Source organism: Larus michahellis, chromosome 2 (genome assembly GCF_964199755.1).
Source record: "Larus michahellis chromosome 2, bLarMic1.1, whole genome shotgun sequence".
NCBI classification, from domain to species: Eukaryota; Metazoa; Chordata; class Aves; order Charadriiformes; family Laridae; genus Larus; species Larus michahellis.
In genome coordinates, this window is record NC_133897.1 from 131,568,769 (window position 1) to 131,585,770 (window position 17,002).

The window sequence follows — 17,002 nt, forward strand, 5'->3', positions numbered from 1 at the left end:
TGCCTCATACAGTCATGTAGATTCTCTCCATCCAGGCTGGAACCAGGTGCAGGCACTAGGTGATGTAATGGTACAGGAATGGCTACAGCTATCTTAGGGTCCTCAGTAAAAACAATACCAAAGTGGGATTCAGGATTTCAGTAGAGACCTTTCTGGATTTGTAGAAATCCTAAGGAAAACATGTCTTCTAATTGAACAGCAGTTTGGCTAAGGTCTTACTATGTCCATAATTAAACTGTGTTGCTTTATTTTCCTGGCAACTTTGCATTTCTTCACCAAATCACAGAATCACAAAATGGCTGAGGTTGGATGGGGCCTCTGGAGGGCATCTGGTCTAACCCACTGCTAAAGCAGGGCCACCTAGAGGCGGCTGCTCAGGACCATGTCCAGATGGCTTTTGAATACCTCCAAGGAAGGAGACTCTACAACCTCTCTGGGCAACTTGTGCCAGTGCTCAGTCACCCTCACAGTGAAAAAGTGTTTCCTGATGTTGAGAGAGAAACTCCTGTGTTTCAGTTTGTGTCTAGTGCCTCTTGGTCCTATCACTGGGTGCCACTGCAAAGAGCCTGGGTCCATTGTCATTACACCCTCCTTTTGGGTATTTAAATACCTGAAGGTATTGATAAGATCAAGGTCACTGTTAAGATCCTCCTGAACCTTCTCTTATCCAGGCTGAAAGTCCCAGCTCTCTCAGCCTTTCCTCACAGGAGAGATGCTACAGTCCCTTAATCATCTTCAGGGCCCTTCGCTGGACTCTCTCTGGTATGTCTATGTCTCTCATCTACTAGGGAACCCAGAACTGGACACAGTACTCCAGGTATGGCCTCACCAGTGCTGAGAATCCTCCTTTCCATAAAAAATGCACAACACTCTTCACATTAAAGTCCAAACCCAATTTTAATGGAAAAGAATAAGCTTGTAGCAGTCAAACACAGGCTTAGCATCTCAAAGAGCAGAGTCAGAGAACAAGAGCGTAAAGATTTAGGCCATATAAGCTGCCTGCCATTTCTTTGCTCACAAGCACACTTATGATAAATCTTTTCTTCTACCTAAGCCATGCTGTCATGTTCCTACTGACTACTCTTTAATCATCCGTTTCAGGAGCAGCCACCATTTTAAACTTAGGGGTTGTGTTTTGGCCTTTGCTACAGCTACATAGACCTAGAGGATCTCTGAATTCAAGGAATGTTCTGCTCAAACTCTCTCCTTTTGCAAAGCCTAGGGAATAGATCTGTTTATTTCTAGTCTTCTGTCACTGTTTTGAGGGCCCCACTAGTTCAGGGAGTTCTGCCAGGTTTCTTTCAGCCTTTTGCAGCACCTTTGAAGCTCCACTACTTCTTGCTGAACTTGCTTGACACCGTCACCTTTTTGCACCGTGCGATGTGTCTTTCAAGCTGGTGGCACCATTCCAGTGTCAGATAACATTCTAGTAGTTTCTGGTTCTGGTCTTGTAAATATTTGCAGGAAGAACAGCTATTTCAGGCTTAATTAATCACTTTGAAATTCATTGTCTGCTATTGCTTTTGCATGCAGGCCCTCCCACTGGTGCATGAATATATTAGGGGTTCTTTGCAGTCATCTGAAAACAATGTAAAGCATTCCTTATAGTGGAGACACACCTCTTTTGACCAGCATTGAAATGATTCTGGATTTGACACACTGAGTGCCTTATGTGAAGGTATGCTGGAAATTGGACGCAAATAATACAGGCTTCCTTCAGCCTTGTTTTGTTCTGTTATATTGTGTTATATTGCAGATTACAGATTTTTCCTTATGAACCCTTTAAATTCCAGTGCCCTCCTGAAATTAAAAAATATGAATGCATGAGACATTTTCTTTGGTGCTTGATCTTTTTTTAAATGCATGGAATGGATCGCATTCCATTCTCTTCAGAAGAGAAAACCTGCACTTTGTCATTAAAAAAATAAGTGCCATGTCCACTCTACCAAACTGTATGGAAAAACTCTATTGTAATATAATCTAAAATAGTGATCTTTCCATAATTTTTTATGCTTGTAATAGAATGACTGGTTGCTTCCTTGCTACAGAGCTCTGTAGAATGGCTTGTAAAAAATCGTTGCCATTTAATTCCATTAAATTCTATAGTTTTGGAAAGTATTTTCTAATGATGAAAAGATGTATTTCTATGATGCCATTGCTCCACTTGCTACTGGTCATAGCCATAGTACTCCTTCCAAATGGTAGCAGAAAGGGATAGTGGCTTATATTGGAAAGATTTAACATTGCCACAGTAGGAGTGGCAACCTTTGGAGGCTTGAACCCCCTGGTACGCTTTCTCCATCAACCTACTAACTCTGTGCTCTGGTACCACATCCTCACACAATCAGGTGCTTGCCGCAGACCTGCTCAGGGTGCTAAGCCTGAAGCATGGGCTCAGAAACGCATCAGCCTGCCCACGCCGACTAGACCAGAGCTTTCACTTGCACTGGGAATGTCAGTTAAGTGGCTCACTTAGAGGAAGCTGCAACTAAAATAGCAGGGGTTGACTTGTGTGTATATGGCTAAATCATTTTAGTGAAGAGAATATCAGGACGGAGCTATAGTCTGGTGACAGCTCCTGGCTTGGCACAGGAGAGGAGCACTTCTTGTGTAACCCGTGCCCTTGGTGGCTGGTGCAATTGAGTAGCTACTGTTAAAAGGTTCAACACTGTACAAGCTAGACACCTGCCACCAAGCTAAAATTAATTTGTGTGAGACCTTATTTTGGTTCCTGGCCTAGTGTAAAGGCCATACGGACACAGTTCTGTTTGATGTTGACAGTCCTGACCTGGGTCTCACAAAGCTCATCAGCAGAAATATAAAGTTAAGAGCACAAAGGTCCACCAATACCTACAACTCTCACTTCAAATTAGCCCCCTGAATAAGAGCTTTCCTGCGTTAAGGCCAAGTGACCAACATTTTGCATGATGAACTCTAAAGGAATCACATATGTTTCATATTTCAGACAGATATTGGATAACTTGCTGATTAAAGTACGTGAGTAGTCTGAGATCAGTCTTAGTGAGGTTATTTACATTTTTAAATATGAGCGAAGGTTCAGTCTCACTCCCAGCTGGAATCCCCACGTGAAGTCATGTTCCTATATTGCCATCACATCCTGTTGTGTCAGGACATTAAGCTGTACCACCATCTATTTAGTCATCCTGTGTGTCAGGTTTAAGTCTACAGCTGCGTATTCAGGTCAGCCTCAGACACTGCTGTACAAATGTACCCTATTTCGTGCTGATACCCTAAGTGTTGTCATCAGAAACTCATGACCACGAAGCTTGCTTTAAACTTGTTTTCTTTCACAGACCCGAAAGGAAGTGCGACCAGCCCATGTGCGAAGAGCACGAAGATGAGAGAATTAATATCTATTGTTTGAACTGTGAAATGCCCACCTGCTCCTTGTGCAAAGTCTTTGGTGCCCACAAAGACTGTCAAGTTGCTCCTCTCACAAACGTTTACCAGCGACAGAAGGTAAATATCTTTTTGCATCACATAGTCCTCCCAGCAACTTACAGGACAATTGACAGGGAATTATTCCTGTGGGCTTCCTGGGACTTTCCAAAGGGGCCTAGGGGTGCCTTTGCCATTCCTGTGTGTGAGTGAAAGGCTCACACAAATCTGTAGGAACTGCTTAGAAACACAGAAAAATAAATTTATGAGAGTGTCCCAATTTTTGTTAGTATAGTGAGTAAACATTTTAGACAGTGAGTTGATATGAAGCTGAGGATACCTCTTCTGAGGTTCCAAATCTCTTTTTGTCAATGCTTTTAGATCAGAAATACAAGTGGGATTTCTGACACATGAACTGGAAAGAGAGCAGACCATTACAAATCAAATAGTTATCTATCAGGCACTTTTGCCTTTACGCATCCCATTTTTAAGAAAAGTTAAGTGAAAAACCTCCTTCTGCAAGTGAATGCAGGAATATTCAATAGTTGGCAGCACAGGATGTACCTAACATCCTCTGCCCTTGCTGTCACCAGTACAAGACTTGTTTATTTTTAATACAGTATTAATTTAAAACCTGACTCACTGGGTTATCCTCCTGAGATAAACAGCTCATTTTTCTGGAGGGCCCCAGTGGGGCAAGCAATCAGACAGGCCAAGTTTGCAATCCCAGCCTCCAACTTTGTCACACAGATGCTTGTGTGTGGAAACTACAAATGAGAAGCCACTTCAGGAAAGTAGCTACAAACCTGCTTTTCAATCAAAAAGGAAGGGAGAAGGGGGAGAAATTTCTTGGACTGAATCCATGTCCCTGATCACTCCCTTTTGTGTGGAGATTTGCAAGCAGTGGTTTCTTTCCCAGCGTGCCTGCAGAAAGGGGCTGTGATGCCCAAGACTGGAGGCGTAACCTGGAGGCTGCTGGATGCGTGCTTCAAAGGATCCTTTACAAAGCTGTGGAGGCCATGGACACGGCTGCCTCTGTTACTACCTCTGTGTGCCTAGGGCCCCTCGCCCTCCCCAGCACCCTCACCAAGTTCCCTAGGGGCTAGCTTCTCTGTCTCTCCTCTTCTAAAGACACCCCACAGTCATCCCCCTCCCCACACTCAGGCCATTCCCTTCTCCCACTCATTTCCCTCGTGCCAGTGGCTCAGCCTTCACCTTCTCCTCATCCTTTTCTCCCTTCCCCTCTCACCACTGCCCCAGCCCCACTGCCCTTACATTGGGGGCTTTCTAATACCCTGATCCCTCCAGGTCAATGGGCCACCTCTTCTCTCCAGAGTCAAGAGCTACCAGTCATCAAGGAAATACCACAGTGGTGTGTCTAGACCCAGACATCCCCCCCACGCCGAAAAAATCCTTCAAGAGACAAAGACTTTTCTCTCAGGAAACCCAAAGGGAATATTTTGGGCCTGTTAACACGCAGCACTTCGGACAAAAGCATCTAGAAGGGCCTCCTAGAACAAAGTGCTTCCTCCTTTCCAAATGGCATCTTCTCCTCCATGAAAAGTTTCAAAATATCAATGTTTTTGCAGTGTTTTGGGAAAGGAAACAAATGTCAAAGTACTAGTGGGTAACTTATGGGCAGGCAAACCTCCAGTTTTCCTCAGTTCTGGTGGAAAGAAGAGCTAATACCCTGGTACGACTCCTTCGTCCCCTGCTCCCCACAGTTAGATGTGACACCCTGAAGTGTGATGATGTCTAACCCCCTACCGCTTGCTCTCCTTTTACTGCCTAGTCCGAGCTGAGTGATGGCATTGCAGTCCTGGTGGGGAGCAATGACAGAGTGCAAGGGATAGTCACACAGCTGGAGGAGACCTGCAAGACGGTTGAGGTAGGTACCAACCCTTTAAACGCGGATATTTCAGTGTGAAGTCGCATCTTTTAAACTGATCATTCTTTAATAGACCTCACTTTACCCACATGCATTCCCACATCATTTTGCTAAACCATGACCTGTGGCTTTGTACAGTGTCAGCTGTACTGCCTCAACTAAAGATACGTTGTGCTTGGTGCCCTGCCTCTGACATTGGCCACGTGGCTGAGGACAAAGAGTAAGGATAATCCACATCAGCATGTCTTGTCAGCGTTCTCGGTGGCATAGGATATCACTGAAGTTAAAAGCAGATCCAACAGAATGCCATCAGCTCCCAGTTCATTTGATATCTTAAGATCAGCTGCTAAAGCTGTAAAAGATTAGTTTAAGGCCTGACTGGTCCCGTGAGCAGAGCCTTAGTCCCAGCCACAGTGTAGCCGCAGCACAGTTCCCAGGTATGTCAGTGAGCTCTGTCTTTGCTTACTTTGCCTGCTATGCAGAAGCAGTTATTTAATATACTTATGTTGTCCTTTAAGGCGCCTTGTTTTGTTGCTCATGGGAGGGAAGAGTTTGGGTTCTTACTGTAAATCGGGATTTTCTGGTTAAAGGTCTTGCTCTGACAGAGCTGGAATTAGTTTTCTGTTGTTCAATAGCAGAAGTGGTGTTCATTTCCTCCAAGAAGCTTGCACTGGCAAAGCAAATATAAATATCAGCTCTGACCAATTTGAGCATCACAGAGCAATAGGCTGAAAGGAGCTCATATGAATTGATTTTATGATCAGAGTTTGATGAAGCATCTAGTGAAGGAGTTGCATCCCTCTCAGCCCAATTAGAATTATATTGACCCTTCAGAGCTGGAGCAGAAAAGAGAAACTGCGGAGAAAAAGAAGTTAATCCAAGACGTATAGATTCTAATTGGTATGAAAAATTGATACCACTCTCTATGTACACGATTGCCCAAGGCTCCTATTTCCTCAGAGCAAAGAAGAACGGAGAATGTCCAGGTTTGGTTCAAAGAACGTAAAACCGTTAGCCCAAGTAAATGAGGGAGCGCATTAGCAGCAATCAGAACTTTGTAGTCAGGAAGCCTTCACATCTTGCTATCAGGATGAAATTGGCTGCTATCAGGACTTTGCAGACAGAAACAAGCCTTTCAAGTAGGTTAACTGCAGAAATTTGAATGATACAAAAGGAAAAGATTATACTCATTTAAGTTGAACTAGCTGAACCAGAAACAAAACTTCAAACATCTAGTCTGAAGTATGGAGAAAACACTGTGCTAAAAATACCTTCATAAATACAACAGTTTCTGAAACTAGCTTCCTCAGAGTCATCCACTCAGTTTAAAGTCTAACCTTTAAACTCGAAGCCCAAAGAAAGTGCAGCCATTTTACCTTCAGATGTTTTAACAGGCTTTTCACCTTTAAAGTCAAAGATTGCAGAAAATAGATCTTAGATCTTACCTTGGCACTTCCATGTTACATTCCAAGCAAATCACATTTCCTGCCATACAAGAGCTTTGTCTGAATTGACATCAGTTTGTCCTTGAAGATGAAAAGCTACAGCTGGAGCTGGATCTTAAATGGAAATCTATGGAGCACGTGGAAATAATGCTTATAATCCAGGATTGTCTCTTCTCTCTACTTAACACTTTGCGGAGAGCAATAAATATCTGCTCTAGCAGAAAATACATGATCATTTTCCTTTTAGCTGGAGCAAGAAATAGTCTACAGTTCTATCTTTAGCTATTGCTCCTCTCCAAGCCTAAAAAAGAGAAAAACAAAGAGAAAAACCTGATTAATACTTGTATAGACTTTGACTGATTGAAAGGTAGACCGAATTCACATATTATACTGAAAACAAAAAAAAGGGAATATAAAATACTAAATACTGGAAAACAATAACAAATAATTAAGTAGAGTTTAGCCCTGTAAACGATAGAAGTCAAATAATGAAGCAAAAATTACAGTGTTTCTTTCAAATGCTAATAGGGCAGGCCAGTGAATACAGCTACTTCAGAACAAGCAGTGCAACTCATGTTCAGTGGCAGGGACTCCTTTTTTTTTCCCCTGTAACCACACATTAAAAACAAAAAGGCTGAGAACATTTTAGAATGGAAAGTCATGTATTTGTTAACCTTTTTCATTACTCAGAACCTGATTAGCGTAATTCCATCAGGCAGAGACTTCGTATAGGACCATTTTATAAAGAAAGAGAATATTTCGGAAATATTTCAGCATTTGCAGTTAAGAACCTGTTTTGCACTCTCTTGAGGTTCACAACTCTGTAATATCTGCTGGCAGGAAATAGTATATATTCGAGTTTAGAGATAGAGAAGGACGTCTCAGGGCACCCTGCTGTCACTTTCTTGCTCTTCTTCCCCTAACGCTTGTCCTGTGTCAAATGGCCAAGGCAGCGCACACCTGTCTTGAAATTAAGGTTGTTTAACAAGTGATCTGAGTGACATTTCAGAGGAGTTCATTGTGGACTGAACCAAAGAGGAAACTGGAGCAAGTAGAATGGCTGGAAACACTGGGAGAAAGCTAGGAGAGGAGTGAAAGAGAAGAGGAAGATTAGTTGAGGTCTGAACGACAGAATGGCACCCAGGAACCATTGCTCACTTGGTTTGAAAGCTTTCTTATCCCCACCCTATAATTCACTAATTTAGGAATTTCTGGGAAGTGGCAAGGACCTCCAGAAGGGCAGGAATACCCTGCCCCTCCACAAGGAGTTTTAAATTAGGAGCGCCTGTTTAGCCTAGTCTTCCTCATTGGGAAGCAGAGGTGGATACCTGGGACAATGCAACAAGAACTGTATTCACTTCCCACCCCTGAACCTAGACAGTGACTTTTGGCCACACGTCCATCTTCAAATGGCTTTCTCCTTTGAATGATACAGAGCAGACTGTCACCATTCGTAGGAAAGAGTTATGGCTGAAAGTCAAGAAAAAAGTGGGATTCTCTCTGGCCAAGTGCTATCAATAATCAGTCTTATCACTTCCCAAAGTACTGTGGGACTGTTAATAATCCTGTGCTGCCAGGATCTCTGCCTTATGCCTCAAGGGAGGAAGACGAGGCATTGATTCAGCCTCAGTTCCTAGGAAAGAGATTTAAATAATCACCACCATCCACAACCAGATATAATCACAATAAGGTTACACAGGTGCCCCAGGGCACACAGATGACTCAAGTACTTCTGTTTGGTAGACCTCAGACATTATAGATAACCTGTCTCTGATTTCCTCCCCATAAATCCTCCCTTGCAAGTGCAGTGTGTTCTTGTTAGAGAGCGCTCAATAAAGCAGTCATCAAACCCAGCCTCCTTACTCAGTGAAATATGCTATGTTGCCTGGTTGGAAGGACAACAAAAGCGTTGCAAAAAATAATGTGAAAATCAGTGCCTGAAGGTAGGGTTGCAACTGATTCCTGCTTCTTGTCTTTGTGCTTTTGTCACACACCATTTTCTTTGTGGTACCCCTACCTCATTCAGTGCACAGTAAATGGAATATAAAGGACACCTATTGTCAAAATAGAGTCTAAGAGGGCGTATGTGAAAATCAAGCCCAGCCAGGACAGTTCCAGGTTCTCTGGTAGAAGAAGAAAGTTCTCCAGAGCTGATTTGAGATGATTGCTCCTTTAAAAACCATTCTGTTCATGAAATTGAACACAGCTGCTAATATGGGGGGGGGTGGGGGTGGTGACTTTTTCTGCAGACTTTGATGTATCGCTGCAGACATCATAAATACCTTGCACAACTTTTTAGCAGACTGACAAGTTATACAATAACCTGTTTGGGGGCTCTCAGTGGCTTGAAACTCAGAGTTCGAGAACAGTTTTAAAACTATAGTTCCAATAGCTTGGACTTTGAAAATTATAAAAGTCTCTGGGGTCATTCAGAATCCTTTGCACTGTTCAGAAAGAGGAATTTCTTTGATGAAAATGCTTCCAAGTAACTATAAAAATAGAAACTCTTTTAAGAACATAACAAGTTTAACATAAACCAAATGATTCACAGGAATGCTGCAGACGACAGAAAGAGCAGCTATGTGAAAAATTTGATTATCTCTATTCTGTACTGGAAGAAAGAAAAAATGAGATGACACAAATAATCACTAGAACCCAAGAGGAGAAACTGGAACACGTCCGCTCCCTGATGAAGAAGTACGCGGATCATTTGGAAGCTGTGTCGAAGCTGGTTGAATCGGGAATCCAGTTCATGGAAGAACCAGAAATGGCTGTGTTTTTGCAGGTATAGCGTCTATAAATAGAGATAGAAAAAGAATGATGGGTTTATCGCAATACTATTTAAGCATTTCTCAATTTTAGGCACATTCAGAGTTTGGTCATCTTTGAGTGAATGTTTATACAAACTCATTTTTTAAACACTTGCATCAGCACAGACAAATGACTAGTCTTCTTGTGAATAGTATCCAAACCAAGAACGTGAGTATTTGCTATTTGCACCAAAACATACTATTCTGTGTATGAATTTCTGGTCCCCAAAGAAGAAACAGGAATTTTAACATTTTCCAACATATCTTTATTGTCCCACCACGTATAATATATGTGTATATGAACTTCTGTGAGTTATGTTTCATTTGCATATTGACAGATTGATTAACTTTGCAAGAATAAATATTTATGTTCTAAGTCACATTTTTATGCCTTTACTTCATTTTTTTTTCTTCTGTTTTCTTACTATAAACTTAGGAGAGCTGATTAGGAAACAATTAGCAGTTTGTCCACTGAATTGGTGGGTATAGAATTTCTGTCCTGCAAGTTTACAGTTCCTCTATATTAAAGGCTGGAAGGGTGTTTTCTACGAAAAAAAAAGCACCTTATTTTCATCAAAGAATTGCTTTCAAAGAGTACAATATTCTTTCCAGACAAATAAAATTTTGTGGCTCCAGAAGTATGCCCTTATGGATAACCAAAGATACAGTTACTCTGACTAAATATGGTAATGGAACAATTGCTTTTCACCACAAACACACACACACACAAAGAGCAAAAATATTTCCATTTCATTTTTGTAGAAGTTGTATGTGTTTCCCATCATATTCATATTTTAATTAAGAAGTCTTCAATGAACTAAAAGGTTTACTCAGCTGTATACTAATTACCACCCAAATTTGATCTCATTCATAGATCTCATGGTTGTCATTTATGAGATCCATATTAGTGCGTTTAGAAGCAGCCAGTGTAAGAATTAAATCTCAATGCATAAGATCTCTGAAAAAGTGGAACAATTTAAGAAGTAAGTTATTTCCTTTTTGTTTTCACAGAATGCCAAAACATTGCTACAAAAGTAAGTATTTGAACTTGAGACTCTTGATCTTTATAATGAATTACAAATTACAGATTTATCTGCAAATCTAAATGCCAATAACCAATCTCTCTGTTTTAGAATTACTGAAGCATCTAAAGGATTTCAAATGGAAAAAATAGAGGATGGGTATGAAAATATGAACCAATTCACAGTGAACCTCAGTAGAGAAGAAAAGATAATACGAGAAATTGATTTCGACAGAGGTATGATATTTATTTCACCTAAATTTCTTTCTTAAATTGCAACTCTGTGTAATTTACATGATGATACTGAGTAGGAAAACTTGAATCAGATATTTCTCTCCATCCCGAAGTATAACTAGACCATTTTATAGTCAAAATTAAAAATCCACCACAGTCAAAAAACCACATAACCTGTTGACACCATTAATCTTACCTTTTGTGTGGCCTCAACATTTTCCTAAGCCCATGGCCTTTACTAACTCCTCGTATGAAGGGACCACAAAATTAAGCTTTTATCTCAGTCTGTAAAGTCCTTTTTTCTTTAAAAGATGCCATATTTGTATGGCCTGTCTATTCAAAGAAGTCATTAAAGAAACAGAATATTTACTACTAAAAGTACTTAAGAAAGATACTTTTTTAAAGTCTTTTTTATAATAATTGAGAAATGTAACAAACATAATCGAAATTCAAGAGCAAAGAGTTACAGAGGGAAGCAAAAATTGCCATCATCTTTCATGCATTTAAACATCTTGTGTCATGTCATTTGTCATGACATCATGACTAAACATGCTTAATATATCTATAGAATAATGCGGCATCGTAATTCTATTCTATTCTATTTACCAAAGTAGACAGAAATCTGGGCTCATCTATGCTTTACCTTAGAGAGTAAGCCACAAGAAGTTAATGGAGATAAATGTTTCAAATAAGCAGATCGCTCCTATTAAAAAGCAGCAGTAACAGTCATCTGGATATCTCTAATTTTCTTGCTAGCACTGGATTCTGCTAGTGCATTTACATTTACCTTTATCAGCCCAATTAAGTCTTATGCAGATACTACCCATCGCTTACTTCCCTGCTACAACTTATACTGACTTCAGAGTGTGTGGCTGCTCCCTGCGAGGGACCGTGGGTGACTGCCGTGCGGCCTGTAGGTTGGGACCCGTGGACAAGCGGTACTTAGCACAGGGGTCCGTATAGTGGGACAGCAGCTGTGGCACCAGTGAGCAGCAGAGCAGCAGGTGCCATCTCGCAGGGCCACGAACCTCCAGGGATCTGTCCTGGAAGGGACAATCCAGACTTACTGCCTTGTGCCCCTGTTCATCCCTGTGATCAGCCACAGCTGCCACATTGCTGCCATGCACGTACATCTGCCAAGATCGTGACCTCGTGCTCCAGGCACACTTCCCCACCATGTGATGGGGAACGTGACACCCGCCTCTTGGGGACAAGGCATTAGTAAGGGCTTTGGCAACCGGGAGTTCAGTCCTGCATTTGAAACTCCTACTCTACAATCAAGGAAGCCCTCTGCGGCCAGGGGACGTGGAAGCAGAGATTCGGCATTCTGCTTATAGGAGTGTATTTGTCTGCAGAAATATTTCTCCGCTATGAGGGCGTTACTTAATTTGGAGATCTACATTCCTTCTACGTAATCAGGGAGAACCATAACCTGTGCAAAATGTGCAGCCAATTTGGAGCTTGGGTTAATGCACCCATCTAAGTTTATTTCTCTGAAGTGCTAGGCTGGTTCTGAACAACATCCGGTGTTTGTGAGGATGAATAGTCTGATTACGCAAAAGAAAATGCATTGTTAGAGGGCTTCCTCTAGAAACAAGCCGAGCCACGAATGCTGACAGCAGGATGTGTCAGATGATGCAAAAGCAACGGTTTGACCAAGTTTGACAGTCCGGTTTCAGGAATTGGTATCCCAAACCTCTGGTCAGGTACTGCAAAGCACTGACCTGGTAAAGGTTTATGATGATGGCTTCAATGGTGTTTAAAACAAACATATACCTAAAATTGCAAGAGGGACTTTTTTCCTGGCAGATTGTGCCAGACCAGGTATCCTTTCCCCAAAAAGTACAGGGCCATGCTGCACATCCCTCATGAGGATAACTGCATTGGCAGGACTTTCCGTCCTTCTTCCCATGGAAAAGGCCAGCTTAAGATTCCAACAATGGTGTGTGTTTGGTGTCCTTCCTGCTGCGAAGCGCCTGCTGGCAGCTCCAAGGCAGTGCCCAGTCTGGACTGGTGGGAGCAGGCTCCTCACCAATGCCCTCTCCCCAGCCTGCATCCTCTGCCAGGCAGCAGATTATCAGTAGCTTTGCCATGCAATTGTAAATGGCTTTTTAATTACATAAAGACTATAGCCATCTTCACATGGTGCTCAGTCCTGTCCTTTTACCCATGTCCTACCAGAGGAGGAGGGAGAAGAGGAAGAGGACGAGACGGTGGATGGTGAAGATTTGGATGAAGTCCACACTGAGTCATCAGGAGAGGAGGAGGAGGAAGAGGTGGAGGAGGAAGGGGCTGAGAGAGCATCACAGCCACCTCAGCAGGACCCTGAACCGCAGAACGCAGCAGGAGAGTCCCCGGCCGAACCTGCTCCAGTGCCACAGCCCACCACCCCGGCTGGTCAGGTGAGTGTCCCCTGTGCCCTGCTGCCCTGCCAGCTATGCTGAGTGTGCCCTGGCAGAGAGAGAAATCACTCCCCTGTGGCCTGTAGGCACCGCACGTCAGGAGCACCGCAAAGGGAGTTGGTGCACTGGAGAGCAAAATTGTTTATTGCCCTTGTGCACATACACACAACCGTATCCTGTCCTCTCAACCTGCGCATATATCACTTGATAGGCAAAAACTTACGCTGCTAGATAAATTGAGATATATATGTGATACATAAGATATAGGTAAAAGAGATTCAGTTGGGGAATTAAGTGCATTACAAAGGATGTTCTGCTTGCTGTGATTTAACTCAGACTAACTATTATATATGAAATGGTTGTTAAAATATTTATAGTAAGAGAATTTGGCATTCCCACTGGGTTTAGTGAGCTTTCCACCACCAATTTTTAATCATGCTTCTAATCTGTTTTCTGTGAATAGCGTTTGCTACATTCTGCTCTGGTCATCCTAAGGTTATGGTGTAGGTGGATGCAGGGATATCATACACCAAACAGGAGAGGAAACTGCCTCTTACAACCTAGCCGCAAACAGATTCAGGGTGTGAATAATTTAGGCCAGCACTTTTTCTTAAGGAATGCGATTAGAATGAGACCACAATTGCCACATATTCTAAAAGACCTACATAAAAAAATACACGTCATGTGCTAGTTTAGCTGTCCTTGCATACAATTAACTTAGCAAATTCTCCCCTTATGCAATTTACCCAATGAAGTTGCTGAGCGGGTAAAGGCTGCTGTGAAGATATTTGAGGAGGCCATGTGAAAAGAAGAGAGCACATAAAGAATCTTTGATTGTAGCAAGCTCCCCACATAAACCAAGGGAAAAAAAATACTATAGATTCATTCTTGCTTTGATTTAAAAACATATGTGAGTTTGCACCTGTTGTGTGAAGATACTCTTAAAGCAGTCTTTATTGATTTAACCAAAGTTTGTCTTTTGAGAATTTGCACTGACTTAACTAAACTTATGTCGCCTAACTGATGTAGGTTTTCATGCAAACAAGAGCCTAGACATAAGTAATTCTGCACACTCACATGAAGGCCCTCACTTCTAAGGCTAAAATGGCAAAGGTACGGCATGCTGTTGCAGCAATTGTGACATGCCATTAGGAGATGGTCAGACGTGGCATGTGGGTGTTGCAGGGTGTGGGATACCTGTATTTCAGCTTTTGCCTTCTGGTGTAAGAAAGGCAAAGCAGAAATGCTGTGGTGATAGCAGGTACCACGTGGGTGAGCCCCGAAAGCTTGATGCAGGCAGAGAGATGCAGTTCAGTCGGCTGTGCTTCTTCCTCGCAGGGCAACCATGCTTGGCTTATAGCGTTGATAGCAAGACTGGTGGGCAAAGGTTTATCTCCAGTGTCTTTGTATTCCTCTTATTCTGACTGCTTATATCAACAGATTCATTGGCAAATGTGTTGTTCTTAACCCAAAACCCAACAAGCCTTTCAAAGGTACCTACACCTGTCATTCGTGGCTGGTACCGATTCATGAGGCTCTTATGAAGATTTTATATCTTTAGGGTTGAATTGGGTGTTTATCTGAATTAAGGAACCACTTGTTCACTCCTTTTGCAGTCAGCATACCCTCCCCAGGGATTTCAATCCCTCCTCCTTCCCTCCTATTCTGGTTTTTGGGTAACATATATTCTTTCCTATATCTATGTTATTCAGATGATAGTTGCTTTTGCTTCACATTTTGATTGTAATTCTTTTGAGCCATATATTAGGATAAATCTATTCTTTGCAGCAAGATGTAAAAAACACGGCATGCAGAGCAACGTAGCTACGGCAGGAAGGTAACGTGGTACACTCTGCTTGTTCTTCTCTTTATCTGTCCTGATTAAGGATGAGGTTGTGACACCAAGTGGTTCTCAACAGACCCCAGAGTCTGAGACTCAAGTGACGGCCACAGCAGAAACCATCGATCCCTTGTTTTACCCTAGCTGGTATAAGGCTCAGTCACGACAATCAAGCAGTCCAAGCTCAACCCCGGTGAGTGGGTTGGGAAAAGTAGGGCCTCCTGTTTCTCTGGAAACAAGTGCAAAGAAGGGAGAAGCCCCGGCAGCAGAAGTGATGGAGGAGAGTGCACCAGGGAGTGGTAAGGAAAGCAATGCCACCGCAGCGACGTCCAAGGTCAGTGCTACCGAAGTCACCCCAGAGTGCTGTGACGCACAGCAAGGCGGGAATGGCAATTGTTAAGGAAAATGTGACTTAATTTTCCTCTGCATGCTAAAGAATAACTTCAGACATATGGAAGCAACGTAAATTGTCATTTCAGCAAATCCACTGGATTTACAGATGGTTCCAATGTGTGACAGGCTGACTTTTCAGCTGCAGAGTAGCATGCCGATGGTTGCTTGTGCTTAACTGCCAGTGCACCTCGCTTGTGCAAGCCTGTTATCTGAGTTGCTCACGCACATGCTCAGGAGCTGTTGACGAGGCCGGCGATGCCTCTGCGCAATCAGATATTTGCATGCATTAATAGCAGACAAATCCTGTGCATGGGATCATTCTCGTCACCCGTTGAAAGCCTGTGTACACCACATGCCATCCTACCACCACTGGTAGAGCAGCTGTGGCTTACTTGGCTTTACCTTCTGCAGCTCTGTGGCTGCACCTGCAGCGTACGGCTTCCCCGTGTGAACACAAAGCTATGCAAGTACCCGGAGCTTTCTTGTCTGTTTGACTGCCTATCAGTAAGCAGTGTGATTTCCTGGGTTCAGATCTGTTGAAGAGGGTTCCCCCCAAGGATAATTGGGACTTGATTAAAGAAGAGCAGGAAGATAAAATATTTCAGTTCTGTATTAGGCTACCAGCGGCATGGTGGGATTACAGACACTGATGTGTTGGGTACAGAAGGATGTTTCCCTTACAGTGATAATGTTAGAGTTGGGATAACCTGAATTTGGATGTTCCTTCTTCTGCATACGGGCACAAACTCCACATGGGTCACATATCCAAGGAACAGAGCTGAGGGACCTGCGTGTGAAGCATTTGCACGCTATACCTGCTCCTGCTGTAGCGCCTGGCTACCAGCCCATGAGCAGCACTCTCTAAATTAAACCATCCTGATTTACAGGCTTAAGCCGTATGTTTTAACAAAGCCATTACCTGTATGAGTGTGATGAGAGGAGATTATGTGTCTGTGTGTGAAAAAGCACAAGTGGGTAGTAAGTATTTCATGCTGTTTCCTTTAGAGTCGACCATTCAGCAGACATGAGCAGCCCTACCATGATAAACCATCATGTGGCGAGCAAAAAGTTAGAAGAAGAAGGAGTTCATACAGATATGATAAAAGGGGCATTTATCTTTTAGCTGGAGGCTTTAGTCAGTGACACTTGAATTTGGTAGGAGGATCTTCGCTAACTTCAGTCTTAACAAAAGCAACATTTGATCCCCAAATTTCAGTAGTTATTTTTCAGGGTTTGATTTGAGAATGTTTGAGTGAAATAAACAAAAGAGTATTTTAAAATTACCAAATCAGCTATAATCTTGTCTTCTTAAGTATATTTCAACCAAGCTGGCAAAAGCAGGTAAATTCACCATGAAATTAATTGCTGTTGTTTCTCCGTATCAGTTCCATTAATGACTCGGCAGCCAAACTTCACTGCAGGCAGGTAAAATTCTTATTGGGTAAATTCCCTGGGAGCTTGCCTGGCTGTGGTCTGCTTCCCTGGCTCCTAATTTACCAGCAGGAATTAAAGGAGCGAAATTAAGGTTTGACGTGGCCAACTGTCTGGGAAAAGCAGCGGCAGTGGTTTT

At 42.6% G+C, this 17,002-nt stretch overlaps 1 protein-coding gene across 7 annotated transcripts in view; it reads left to right on the forward strand.

The window, feature by feature from the left end:
• TRIM55 (tripartite motif containing 55) overlaps positions 1-17,002 on the forward strand; it is a 41,004-nt gene that overhangs the window by 5,879 nt on the left and 18,123 nt on the right. For all 7 annotated transcript variants that reach the window (XR_012585746.1, XR_012585745.1, XR_012585747.1 and 4 more), the window contains exons 3-9: positions 3,315-3,480; positions 5,192-5,287; positions 9,284-9,517; positions 10,554-10,576; positions 10,676-10,800; positions 12,979-13,199; positions 15,086-15,373. Coding sequence is in view for 4 of the 7 variants with exons in the window: in XM_074577164.1 (XP_074433265.1) it covers positions 3,315-3,480; positions 5,192-5,287; positions 9,284-9,517; positions 10,554-10,576; positions 10,676-10,800; positions 12,979-13,199; positions 15,086-15,373 (1,153 nt within the window). In the remaining 3 variants the exon portion in view is untranslated. The remainder of the gene's footprint in view (positions 1-3,314; positions 3,481-5,191; positions 5,288-9,283; positions 9,518-10,553; positions 10,577-10,675; positions 10,801-12,978; positions 13,200-15,085; positions 15,374-17,002) is intronic.